Below are 12626 nucleotides of genomic sequence, written 5' to 3'. Positions count from 1 at the left end.
ACTATAAAACAAGCAAATGTTACAATACTTTATATGCACTGAATGGAATATTTTACAGCCATTAAAAATGTTTATCAAGATTATGTAATAACATGAGAATTCTTTATATTATATAAGAAAAGTCATTATAAGTACGGCTATTTTGTTGTTATTGTTTTTAGTTTTTAAAGCTGGAAGGAAAACCCCAAAGTAGTAGCTCAGGTAGCAGGGTAACAGATGATATGGTATTGCTGTTTATTTTCAAATATTCTTTAACAACTACACATTATTTTTTAAATGGAAAAAGATGAAAAAACTTAAAAAAAGTCAAGAGGTAACAAAGCCAAATTAAACTTTACTAACCATCTGCTGGTCGTCTGTCATGGCCAAAGAAAACCCGTGTTGCTGAACTGTTAATATATGGTAAAGGAAGCTGTGGTAAAGGACCATCTGGTGATAGCTGACTTACATTCTAGGAAAAATACCAAAGAAAAGAACAATTTTTGAGAAAACTTCGTTATCTTCAAAATGTGCTTCCTCATTTTTTAATACACAAGATATTAAAAACATGTTAAACAAGAATATTAATTACTAGTTTTACTTAATATTTTAGAGTCATAAAATTTTATAACTGGGAAGAACTTTAGATATCATTGATTGTGGTCCAGGAGAATCTCCCTAAGGTTACTCCGCTAGTTAGTTCTCTCTGGATGTTATACCTCCAAATATTATTATTATTTTTTTTATTTTTAATCACACCACCACCCCTCCCCCACCCCACCGCTTCCCCCCTTGGTGTCCATACATTTGTTCTCTACATCTGTGTCTCTATTTCTGCCCTGCAAACTGGTTCATCTGTACCATTTTTCTAGGTTCCACATATATGCATTAATATACAGTATTTGTTTTTCTCTTTCTGACTTAACTTCACTCTGTATGACACTCTCTAGATCCATCCACGTCTCTATAAATGACCCAATTTCATTCCTTTTTATGGCTGAGTAATATTCCATTGTATATATGTAACACATCTTTATTTTTGTATGTTTTTTACCTGGACTCATTACAGCATCCTCTCTGCCAAAATTCTTACCCATATGATTTCAAATTAATAAAGTATAAAAGGGTAATTATATTTTGCAGGACAGATAAAATATTTACTATTCATGGACCCTGAGGAAAAAATTACAACTTTCCATTTCTCCACAAAACAATGCTTTAAAGTTACTATCCTCCTGTCTCAGTGAAATATTTTTTCTTCCTATTAATTCTACTGCATTACATCAAATTAATCTACCTCCCACAGATCCGTATCTCCTTATCTTTCATAGGAAAAAGAGAGGAATGTACTTTCCAAATGGGGAGATAACCCAATATACTGTAAAACCAGTTATAATTCAAAAGAATTGAAGAAACAGTATTGAAGAAACAGTCCAGAAAGCTCATGGCATCTTTTTTTTAAAGATTCCAAGTACAGATACAAATGTTTACTGGAATATTAAAATTCTCTTTTATGAGAACTGTGGAAAGGCAGCACAACTCAGATCTATGACCAAAAAGCCTAGCCTGCCATATTAAGACAGATAATTGCATATATTCTAATAAAAACACTTATAAGACTCCTACTAGCTAGTACTGAATGTGCTTTTTGCTGAAAATAATGACAAATATAATTTTAATATACACTCTTGAAAATAAGTGTTCACCTTGTAAACATAAAGATATTCTCTGAGGAAGGCCCCTTGTTGAGCAGCAGATTGTTTACTTTCATTGATTAAAATATGCCTAAAAGCAGACACAGCATTGTCCAGTTGCCTAAGAGTATAGGACTGACGTCCAATGGTGAAGTTAATGTGATCCTCTGCAAGAGACCAGCCTTTTCCTTTGTAAACTTGCATGGCTTGACAATAGCAGCGTAAAGCATGTTTCTTCTGTAAGAAAATACACAAAACAAAGTATTACAATCCAAATTTCTCTTGGACTGGAAAAAATAACACACACACACACACACACACACACACGAAATCAAGTAACTGGTAATTAGTTCTTCCTCTAATAGACACTGGGATGATGAGGAAAATGAAACTAACATTTATGAAAACCCCTTTGTAATTACTGCTAAAAACCAAGTGGTCCTGAAGCAAACAAGTAACTGCTCTGTCCAAGGGCAAGAAGTCTTAAGAAGTCAGGGCTAATAATGACTTCATGAAAAACCATCTGGGAGTTTCCAGAGCAGTAGCACATGGAGTCATGGATCAGTTAGAGACTTGCCGTCGTTAGCTTCTAGCTGAGAACTATCTTGTAAAGTCTAAATTTTGTTATGGTCAGCTCTCTATACCACCGCACTGGGCTGAACAGTAATGTGCATTCTAATACTGCATATATGAGTATATGGTATAAGTATGTACTTATATTTATTGGTCTTGTTTGTTTGGTAGTGATAGAGTTTGGCATCCTTTTCTTCTGCCCACCGCTGCATCCTGCCACACCCATGAGCAGATATTTGGCTTTAATTATATATCACTGCCACCCTCTGAACTCAGACAAGCTCCATTCTAAAACTGGGATTTGGTACCAAGAAAAAGGCTTCTCTCCACCTAACCTTTTGCTTCAGACTAAATTCTTGTAACCACTCCCCTCTCCAGGGCAGATTTACAAATTCTGTACCATGTTTAACCAGAATTGTTCATTGTTTTAGGAAATGTTTTCTTGAAAAGAGATAAAGAAAGCAAATCAAAATCATCTGCCACTTGATAGCATGCAATAAGAACAGTCTCTCTTTTGTGATATCCTTACAAAGATACCCGATTTGAATCTCAGGATGAGGAAACATCAGATAAGCCTAAACTGAGGGACATTCTACAAAATAACCGGCCTATAATCGTTAAAAGTGTCAATATCATAAATGTCAAAGTATCCTTCTGAACAGGATCCTTCACTATAAAGGACATTTAGGGGGCAACTATCAAAACCTGAATGGCATCTAAGGATTAGATAGTAGTACTGTATTAGTACTAAGTTCTTGATTTTCATTGTTGTTTTATGGTAATACAGGAGAAAAAAATTTGTTTCTAAGAAACAGGAAATATGTCCTAAAGTACTGGGGGGTACTGGGGCACCAGGCACACAACTCTCAAATGGCTCAAGTAAACAAAAGTTTCTGAACTGTGCTTGTAACTTTTTTATAAGTTTGAGATTATTTCAAAATAATTTTTAAGTCATGTTTCTTTAAAAAACAAAAAACCCAATCTCTGTACTGCATTTAGTAAAGGAACACAGTTACTGAATCTTACAAACTGAGAGATAAAGAGAAACAAAGGTGTCTAGAAGTGTCACGTTCAAGTGCATTTTTTAGGATCTCTTGAAAAAGCATCTAAAGAGATTTAAGAGGTAACAAGGATTTAAAGTCTGCCTTTTGAAGTAAAAAATAGAAAGATTGTCCAGGGTATTCTGGGCACAAACACCTTCTCCAGCACTTTCTTAATTTTTTTTTTTTAACTGTAAAAGTCTCTTATAATGTCAGTTCTCTAACTTTAAATACCTTATATGTGTTCATATTCTTAATGAAAAAATTGAATTATAAAAAATTTCTGGGGACAAGTAATTCAACATGAACTCACAGAGAGGACTGAGAAATGACATTACTATATATATATAATATCCTCTATGCTCCTCACTCATCCTTCCCAATACACACACCTGTTTTTAATGGAAATGTTATAAAAAGTTGGTGCTTCTCAGAAACAACCTGGCCTCAGTCAGAATTACGTGCCCTATGCGTGCCCTATCTTCCAAGGAAGATACTGTTCTTGACAAACTTCAAAGGGACATATATTTGCTTTTCCAATAGGTCTTCATTACCAGTTATATTTTCAAGTTTCTACTACTTGAGAAAGCAATTCCCTGGGTTCAAGGTATACAGAGTGATCACAAAACAGTAACCTACCTTGGAATCATTAACTCCATGAGATAACTACAGTTAAAGATGATTATTAGGCCAGATAGCAAATGTATGTCAACCTACCACAATGTAGTCATTTTTAACTTGCTATGCATTTCCTAGAAACAATATGCCCTGTACTTTTAGAAGGTAAATACAAGATCCAATGACATCATAACCACAAATGAAACCATTCACAAAAGTGGACAAAGATGTGGAAAAAGGATAACTTACTTTTAATAAGAGACACAATCATTCCTAATGGGGCATATAATTATTCTTCTAAAGAAAGGAAACCACATGCTTAACACATTTTGTAGATTTTTGAATAACACTTTTTAAGCAAAGATAAACAATGGAATAGCACGTTTCAGATGCATTTTATACTTACTATGGAAAAAAGCTGTGAAAAATCAGAGCTTTTTTACCCCCACTTCAGAGCCTGAGAAATTCTAATACATGAAATACATCAAATTATTATAAAGACTTTTAATTTTATAAATATTTTTACAGTTTTGTATTTAATATAAAGCAAGGTCACATATTTTCTAACTTGCCAGTTTCCAAAAATAGAGGGAGGAACCCAAATTTTGAAAAGTTGGTTTTTAAAAATCACGGCATTCTTACATGAAATTGAGAATAATTTTAGAACATCTTTATTTCTTTGTATCTTTGAAATAACATGTAATTTACAACACTGGCATGTTCTGGTTATCGCAGACTTTGAAAAATGTATGTTCATAAAAATTCTTATTAACTAAATTCAAAAAAATCCTCACACTCCCTGACTAGATTAAAAAATTCCTTAAGAGACAAGACATGTTAGTTTTACGGGTGTAAGCTCAGCTCCTAGCAAAGTCCCTGGAATACAGAGATGATTACTCAACCCACACTTCTATCTATATTTACACTAAACCACCATATCTCAACTGCTGTTACCACTCTAGAAAGTGGTAACTGCCTCTAAAAAGGTCCCTCCAGCTAACGCTTAAAAGGACAACTGGGGCCAGAGAATCTCTCTAAATTAATAAAGATCTTTTCCAACCCAACTGCTCCCAGGGACAAGAGACAGAAGATTTCTACCCATTAAATATTTAGTAAATACCATTAAGAGACATTCTGAGAGAAAATAGAAGACCAGAGTTGAAATAGGGAGGGTTTAATCACCTTTAAGAAGAATTAAAATTACTTAAGTGCAGTATATCTGGCCTTCACATATATGATTTAGTTTAACCTCACAAAAATTGGGGCAAAATTACAAATTTTATAGATTAAAAAAAAAAAACGGAGGCTCAAAGACATAACTTTAAAAAGTCAAGTTGTGAGTAGATCAAGATTTAAACTCAGATTTGTCTAAATCCAAATCTCATGTCCTTATCAATATAACACATTACCTCAGAACAAAATTTAATTCCATCTTTAGAACTTTAAATCAAAAAATTGACAAATAACATACCTCTATAAACAAATTATAACAAATAAAAATTAAAATAAATAAATAATTTTCTTTTTAAAGCAAATGCACTCACCTGCCCTGCTTTACTAAACCGGTGGCCTGCCAGTATCATATGAAACGCGTATTTTCTAACCATGGGACTCTTCATGTTTATAAAGCAATGTGCCGCCTGTTCCAAAAGAAGTGCACTTCGAAGATCAGAATCCTATTGAATGTTAAAGAAAAAGAAGGTTAACGTCACAAAATTAAAAGTAAAGAAGTAATTAGTGAAAAAACATTTACTTTCTTAAAATAATATATAGCATACGCAATATTTAACTTAGGAGTATCTGAGGGCAGTGATCAAGAGACAATCCAGTCTTGATGATTCTTTCTTCCAATAAGCCAAATTTAAAAAAAGTCCAAAAAAGTCTCTATCATGAAATATTTTCTTTTGCTTTTCATAGAGCCAAATGTCTGGTTATGATATGCCCCATGTAATAAATCTGTGAAGAAATGCAATCTCTTTTCAAATGGCAAAAAAGAATATAAACTGGGAATTTAATACACGTATACTGATTTAAAGATAAACCAGAAAATGGAGTACAGAAAAAAATAGATTCACACTAATCTAATTTCTTCTGGAAACTCATCTGTGACATACAATAGCATACTTCCATCCATCCAAGAAAAAAGGAAAGATAGAATGTGTGTAGATCATGACATTATCTAATTTACTACTCTGTCCTCTATCAGGTTTTACTGTACTTAAAAGGAATTCTCAGTTTTTGCTCTAGTTCAAGAGGGTCAAAATGACTGATTTGCATTAAAAAGTCCAGAAGGCTTCCCCTTCAAAGATTATCACCTACTGTTAGCATATTAGTTAGTAAATGGTATAACTCAAATTAGTTTCCACTTCAACTGACTTACAACAGAGTCTACAAAGACCACATACTACATTTATAGCCTCACCCGTAAGGACAACCTTTCAAATGACAGAGCCATCGTCACTTTACAAATAACTGAGAAAGTACTGAAGGTTGCTGATCAAGCATCAACAACATTTTCACCAAACTTTCTCTAGTTTTTCAGCTGTTCTCAAGCTGAACTTACCATGCCCTTCCATGTGTTCTGCTGCCATTATTTTCCCCAGGGAAAGTTGAAAACAGAAAACATTGACTTTAAATGCAATAATTTCAACAAATTATAGTTACATCAAAAAGTGTTCATAGACCATTGATTACTGTAACTATCTCTGTAGCAATCATAAAATTATATTAGAGTGGAAAAAGACCTGAGGAGACACTCCAGAAAGCATTCAGTAAATGGTAGATATTATTAATCTATTTCAACCCCCTCATAACAAAAACTAAATGATCAGATGATTTTCTTAGTTAACCAAATCCAAAAGCTAGTGAGTGGGAAAATTAGGAATATACAATTAACAAGCAGTTCTTAACGAAGGGTTTAACCAAGGGCATCGGAATTACCTGGGGAAGCTAGGGAGCTTACTTCTTTATTTTTTTAGGAAAATGCTTTCTTCTTAAAAAATTATTAAATACAGCCTCTTTTTTTCCTTAAAGAATAAATGTTTGAAGAAAAAAAGTGAGTATCTTTCTTTCCCACCTCATTCCTCAACCAATTTGCCAGAGGTAACTACTATTACCAACATGGTGCTCGTTTGTGTCGTTTCTCTCCCTCCCTCCCTGTACTTATATGTTAAATACAACAGTTTAATACTCATACTTCCTTATACATTAATCGTATTATACAGAGTATTATCTTGCATTTTAACTTAATATCATGGACTTCTTTCCAAAACATCTACATCTCTCATTTCTTTTAAAGCCACATTGTATTCCATTATATAAATGTACCATAATTTATTAATACAGTCTCCAACTGATTGATTTAATACTGCCACATACTTTAATTACTACAAAAAATGCTTCAATAAACATCTTTACAAAAAATTTTTGAGTAACTATACAAATATTTTTATTAAACAAGTTTTTGGATGTAGAAGTGCTGAGTTAATGAAAGCTATGCATATACTTCAAATTCCAATTAATATAGCCAAACTGGTAAAAAAAAAAAAAAAAGCCATACCAGTAAAAGTTCCCATAAGAGAATAAGAGTTCATTTTCCACTCAGCCAAAAATCATTTTTTTTAATTTTATCACTTTCATAAAAGAAAAATAACACTTTGTTTCTCAACATACATTTCTTTAATAGTAAGGCTATTCATCTTCCATATGTTTATGTGTCTTTGTATTTTTTCTGTGAATTGCCTGTTTATGCCCATTTGTGAATGGGTTTTTTTGATTATCTGGTTTGTAAGAGCCCTTTGTACACTTAATTAATATTAGGCCTCTGTCATATATTTGCAAATAGTATTTCCCAGTTTTGACATGAAAGAGTCTATTCTTTAGTAGTCAAACATACTATATCTTCGCTTCTATGGCTTCAAAATACTGTATCAAACTAAGAAAGAATGTTATCATTCCTAGATTTTAAAAAATGTTCTCCCATATATTCTTCCAAGTTGTTCATTTTTTCATATTATAACTTAATCAAGCTATAATTATCATGTAATGAATAAGATAGGAATCAGCTAGTTTGATGTCACAACACCATTCAGTGAATAACCTAACATTTCCCACTAATATGACAAAATGACAGCTAATTACATGTAGTATTTAAATTCTCATTCTATTCCATTACCCTGTCTATTCTTATCATTGTAAACAGTTTTAACTTCTAAAGCCTTATAATACATTTTAATATCTAGAACAGGTAGATTCCCTCTAATTACTTCTTCTATTTTTGAATTTTATTTAGGTTTCTCAATAGAGTCAGTTTAAGTCCTATAAATTTCTTAAGTTTATTCTTAGCATGCACATGCACCCACACACACACACACATACATGCACACACACAGCATAAAAACATTTTTTTAATTGCCTACAAAGCTTCATTAACCTGCAAAACCCAGATGGGCTGCAATCCTGGACATTCTGAATAAAATAAGGAATATATCCTAGATATCTTTGATGGTGTGTAAATGATTCTAATGTACAATTCAATTGAGAACCAGCACACTAAACCCTCAGCATTCTGAACTTTAATTTGACTGACCAATTCAAGAGAGACCCGGAAGTCCACAGCATATATTAATTTAACTGAAGCAAAATTTGCCTCCTGCATCCAGTGAAACTGTTTGCTGAGAAAGAACTGATTTGCAGAGCTAAACACCCTGCACTCATATCTCACTGCAGCCTTTGTTCTTCGTTTAGGTCCTGTCTTACAGTGACACCTAAAGTAGAAAAAAAACACTGCTTTGAAACCAAAAAATGGCCCTGAAAAGAATGGTAACTGCCATCTGTGTTGATGGAAGAAAAATGGAAGAATTTCACAAAGTGATAATTTTATCCAGAAAGCAGAGGCTTTCTTTGAATGAGCTGAAGAATAAAATTTTATTTTAGTTAGTTCACATCCACGCTATGACAAGTCTATCATATATGCTCTATAAGGAACTAAGGAAAAAACCCCATGATACCACTGCAACAAGAACTCCAGCCTGTGAACTTTGCCCACAGCCAAGATATAATTTTAACAAAAGCTGAAAAGGCAACACTAACTTAAAATATGAAGATAAATATAAGGGAAAAAATCATTTGAGGTAGAGGTTTCCATAAACACTTCCATTAAAAAAAGGCACCCGCTGCACAAACTTAACTGAATCAAATCTCAAGGATGGCATGGCACTAAGATTTTTTTTCTTTGCATAATTGTGAAATTAACAGGAAAGGTGCTAGCAGCTGAACAACTTACCACAGGAACAGTTCCTCCCAAGCTTGAGAAACTTATAAAAAACCGGTGCTATTACTATATCCTTGATAAGGTGATTTATTGTATTTAAATGGAGTAACAGACAAAAAGGGTTATATGACCAGAATAAATGTTCAACACAGAAACACAGACACAAGGAAGGGGAAAGCACCATGTTTTAAGCACCAAATTTAAACACTACCTATGTGCCACTAAATGTGACATGTTTCATCATTAAACTGGGTTTGCTCTGCCATGCTGAAAATCCCAGGGCATAACACAACAATAAGACCCACTTGCCCATAAACTTACAGTGCAAAAAATAAAGTCAAAGCACAACTCTTTTCATCACAGCTATCTTTTGCTATAATGGGATTAACAAAAATCTAGGAAAAACAATTCATGAATGTCAAGACTATGTAACTCAGTTCCCTACCCTCAGGATGAGTACATTTTTCATTTTAAACAGCCTTTCTAGTTAACAAAATTACAATAAATACAAATTATTAGTTAAAATTTAATAACCTTAGACATATTATGCCTAACAGTCTTTACTTTCAAGTTATCTCAAAGAAATATCTGACAGGTATAGTAGAAAAGGCCTGTGAAAATCACAATTTCTGGGGAAATATATCACATTCACCCCCATCTGTCACCCCAAAGCAGTAAATGACAATGATAAATTTCCTAGCATTTCATGACAAAATAAATCATCCAGGTTTGAAAAAGAAAGGTAAAAACAAAGAGTTGGAAAGAAAAAGAATAATGAAAGAAAATAATAACGCTACAATGCAGATAGAAGAATTTGCTCTAAAGAAATTTTACTCCAAGCTCCTAAACCATAAATTCCTTTTACATTCACTGATAACCCCTAGGTTGAAAAACTCAGCAACATATTCAAACCCAAGTTAAGATTATTTATTATAATACAGAATATCAACACACTCAAGAACCTATATTCAGCTCTAACAAATAGTTTCTGACAACTGTTCATACTGGTCAGTGTCCATGCAGTATCAATTATTAAATATTTTTAAAATCATCCCTTAGCCTACTTAGTTATAACTGACAGAAACCTTTTTAGAATAATTAATGGTTCAGTTCAACAAACATCTGTAAATGATATACCATGTGTCAAGCCCAGTGTTAGCCACTAGGGATAAAAATGTAGAAAGCAACCCAGTTCCCTATCCTCAAGAAGTTAACAGCTTAAATATAATTTCCAATATAATATGACAAGTCAGGTCTCAAAGCATATATGAAAGGACAGGACAGAGACACTTAGAACAACCTGGGTACTACATACAAATATCTGAAGGATATGACTGATAATCAGGACTACTAAATTAAGGTGAGGAAAAGGGCCAAAGTCCAAGAGAAGGACATTAAGGACATGAACCAGGACAGTAATAGGAGGGATTTTAAAAAGACAAAGAGAGATAAGTAAAATATGTGAAGATATAAAAACATGTTTAAGAAGTTTAAAAACAAAAAATCCCCTGGGACTTCCCTGGTGGTCCAGTGGTTAAGAATCTGCCTTCCAATGCAGGGGACATGGGTTCGATCCCTGGTCAGGGAACTAAGATCTCACATGCCGTGGGGCAACTAAGCCCACGTGCCACAACTACTGAACCTGCGCACTCTAGAGCCCATACACCACAACTAGAGAGAAGCTTGCACACTGCAACAAAAGATCCACATGCCACAACGAAGATCCTGCATGCCACAACTAAGACCCGATGCAGCCTAATTAATTAATTGATAGATTAAAAATCCCCTAATTGTGTCACTGACAGTATAGAAGAATATAGGTACATCTCAAGTAGTTTTTGCCTTGAGCAAATAAGGAGCTGGCTGGTTATAATTTAAGATCAAGATCTATAAGGTAAGAAAGTAGAAGTTTAGTTATTGCTATGTTGACTCAAAGGTGCATTGGGAACACTCAAGTAGGTTAAGTCTAAAAGGCAGTTGGCCTTTCAAATCTAAAGCTCAAGGAGACATCAGGGCTGGAGACAGATTTGAGAGTGAAAATCATAACTGTAAATAGATTACCTAAAACATGTATGAAGTAAAAAAGTACAACGGTCCAAGGATTAAAACCCTAGGGAACATTAATATAAACACAAAGGTGTTTGATTTTGTTTTTTCTGTTCTTGAGCATTCATCTAAAAAACATGTCTTTAACCATACTGACAAAGAATTACTGCCATTCTTTACAAGCCTATAGTCAATACAACTTAATGTCTGTTGGAAACCTTCAACAGCAACTATTTACGTGAATTTCTTTTTCTCCCTTTTGAAATATTCATAATATAGATTTTAAAAATGCGTAAGATGATTTTTTAACAAGTTCATAGGAATGAAAACAAAATTAAAAATTCCTGAGTAATTACTTTTTAAAGTATCAATTTTATATTAGGAAAGATGTATATGCATGTTGCCTTAAATATGGTTATCCATAAGTCAAAACTTAATTCATAGAAGACATACAGTGCATGTCTGTGGTTAATAATCATGCAGGCTTAAAATGTGTAAATAAAATAAAATTAATTCAACAAATTACTAAAGTAGCCAGGTTATAAATTCCCAAAGAGAGATACCCCTCTAATTTTGTTTTGCATACCCTCTCAAGAAAAAAGAAACACTTAAAAAAATATATGAAACAATACTAATTAGAACAAATACTACACAGTTTTAGTACCTCACTGGTCAACCGTATTAGGAGAGCTGCAGCCTCTGAATATTTGCTTTGGCTTTTTAAGATTTCAGCACTAAGCAATACACATCTTTCAGCCAATACCATATTCCTAGAGAAAAAAAGGCAAGAAAAATATAATTAGCACTACAATAATATTTTAGTACATCATAGTAATCATGTGTTCAACAAAAGTTTCCAATTCTAGTTTTTAAGTAAAAAGAAATACATGTCTTTGTTCTCTACTTACCAAAAAAGGTTAAAAAAAAAAACTTCAAAGAATTCTCGTAACTCATCAAACCTTTTTAGCATTGTATAATTTTGTAGTAAGACTACAATACAAAGTCACATTTCCTGTATGAAAAAAGCTAGAACCCAACTCGTATCTCTGAATCAGCAGTTAGTTAACAAAACTTGCTTTCAGACATAAAGGAATATAAACATTTCACCCAGATTTCTTTTTCCTTCCTTACTGCAAACTCTGGTAATGTGTGTTTCATTTTACTGACTACTTTTAGGAATAATTAGGCATTTTCTCTCTGGTTAGTACTATTGAAATGTTTCACTTGGAGATAGCATGGAGCCAGTGTTGCCTGACTGTTACTGAGAAAGATCTTCTTTGTAAAAACACAAAATCAGTTGATTTTTCTTGTGGACAACTATCATCAAAAATCTAGAGTTAGATTATTTATTCTTGAAAATAATAAAAATAAATGAAAATATTTTTTACTGTGTAATTACAAGAT

General features: G+C 33.1%; 1 protein-coding gene across 6 annotated transcripts in view; it reads right to left on the bottom strand.

Moving 5' to 3' along the window:
* TRAPPC8 (trafficking protein particle complex subunit 8) overlaps positions 1-12626 on the bottom strand; it is a 91131-nt gene that overhangs the window by 45043 nt on the left and 33462 nt on the right. For all 6 annotated transcript variants that reach the window (XM_082853631.1, XM_082853636.1, XM_082853632.1 and 3 more), the window contains 4 exons: positions 11887-11992; positions 5449-5580; positions 1686-1910; positions 343-451 (listed from right to left, as the gene is read on the bottom strand). In XM_082853631.1, coding sequence (XP_082709757.1) covers positions 343-451; positions 1686-1910; positions 5449-5580; positions 11887-11992 — 572 coding nt within the window. The remainder of the gene's footprint in view (positions 1-342; positions 452-1685; positions 1911-5448; positions 5581-11886; positions 11993-12626) is intronic.

Source organism: Leucopleurus acutus, assembly GCF_964270905.1.
Source record: "Leucopleurus acutus genome assembly, chromosome: 13".
Lineage (NCBI taxonomy): Eukaryota > Metazoa > Chordata > Mammalia > Artiodactyla > Delphinidae > Leucopleurus > Leucopleurus acutus.
Note: the sequence above shows the minus strand (reverse complement) of the source record. Positions and strands in the feature narration are given on the sequence as shown.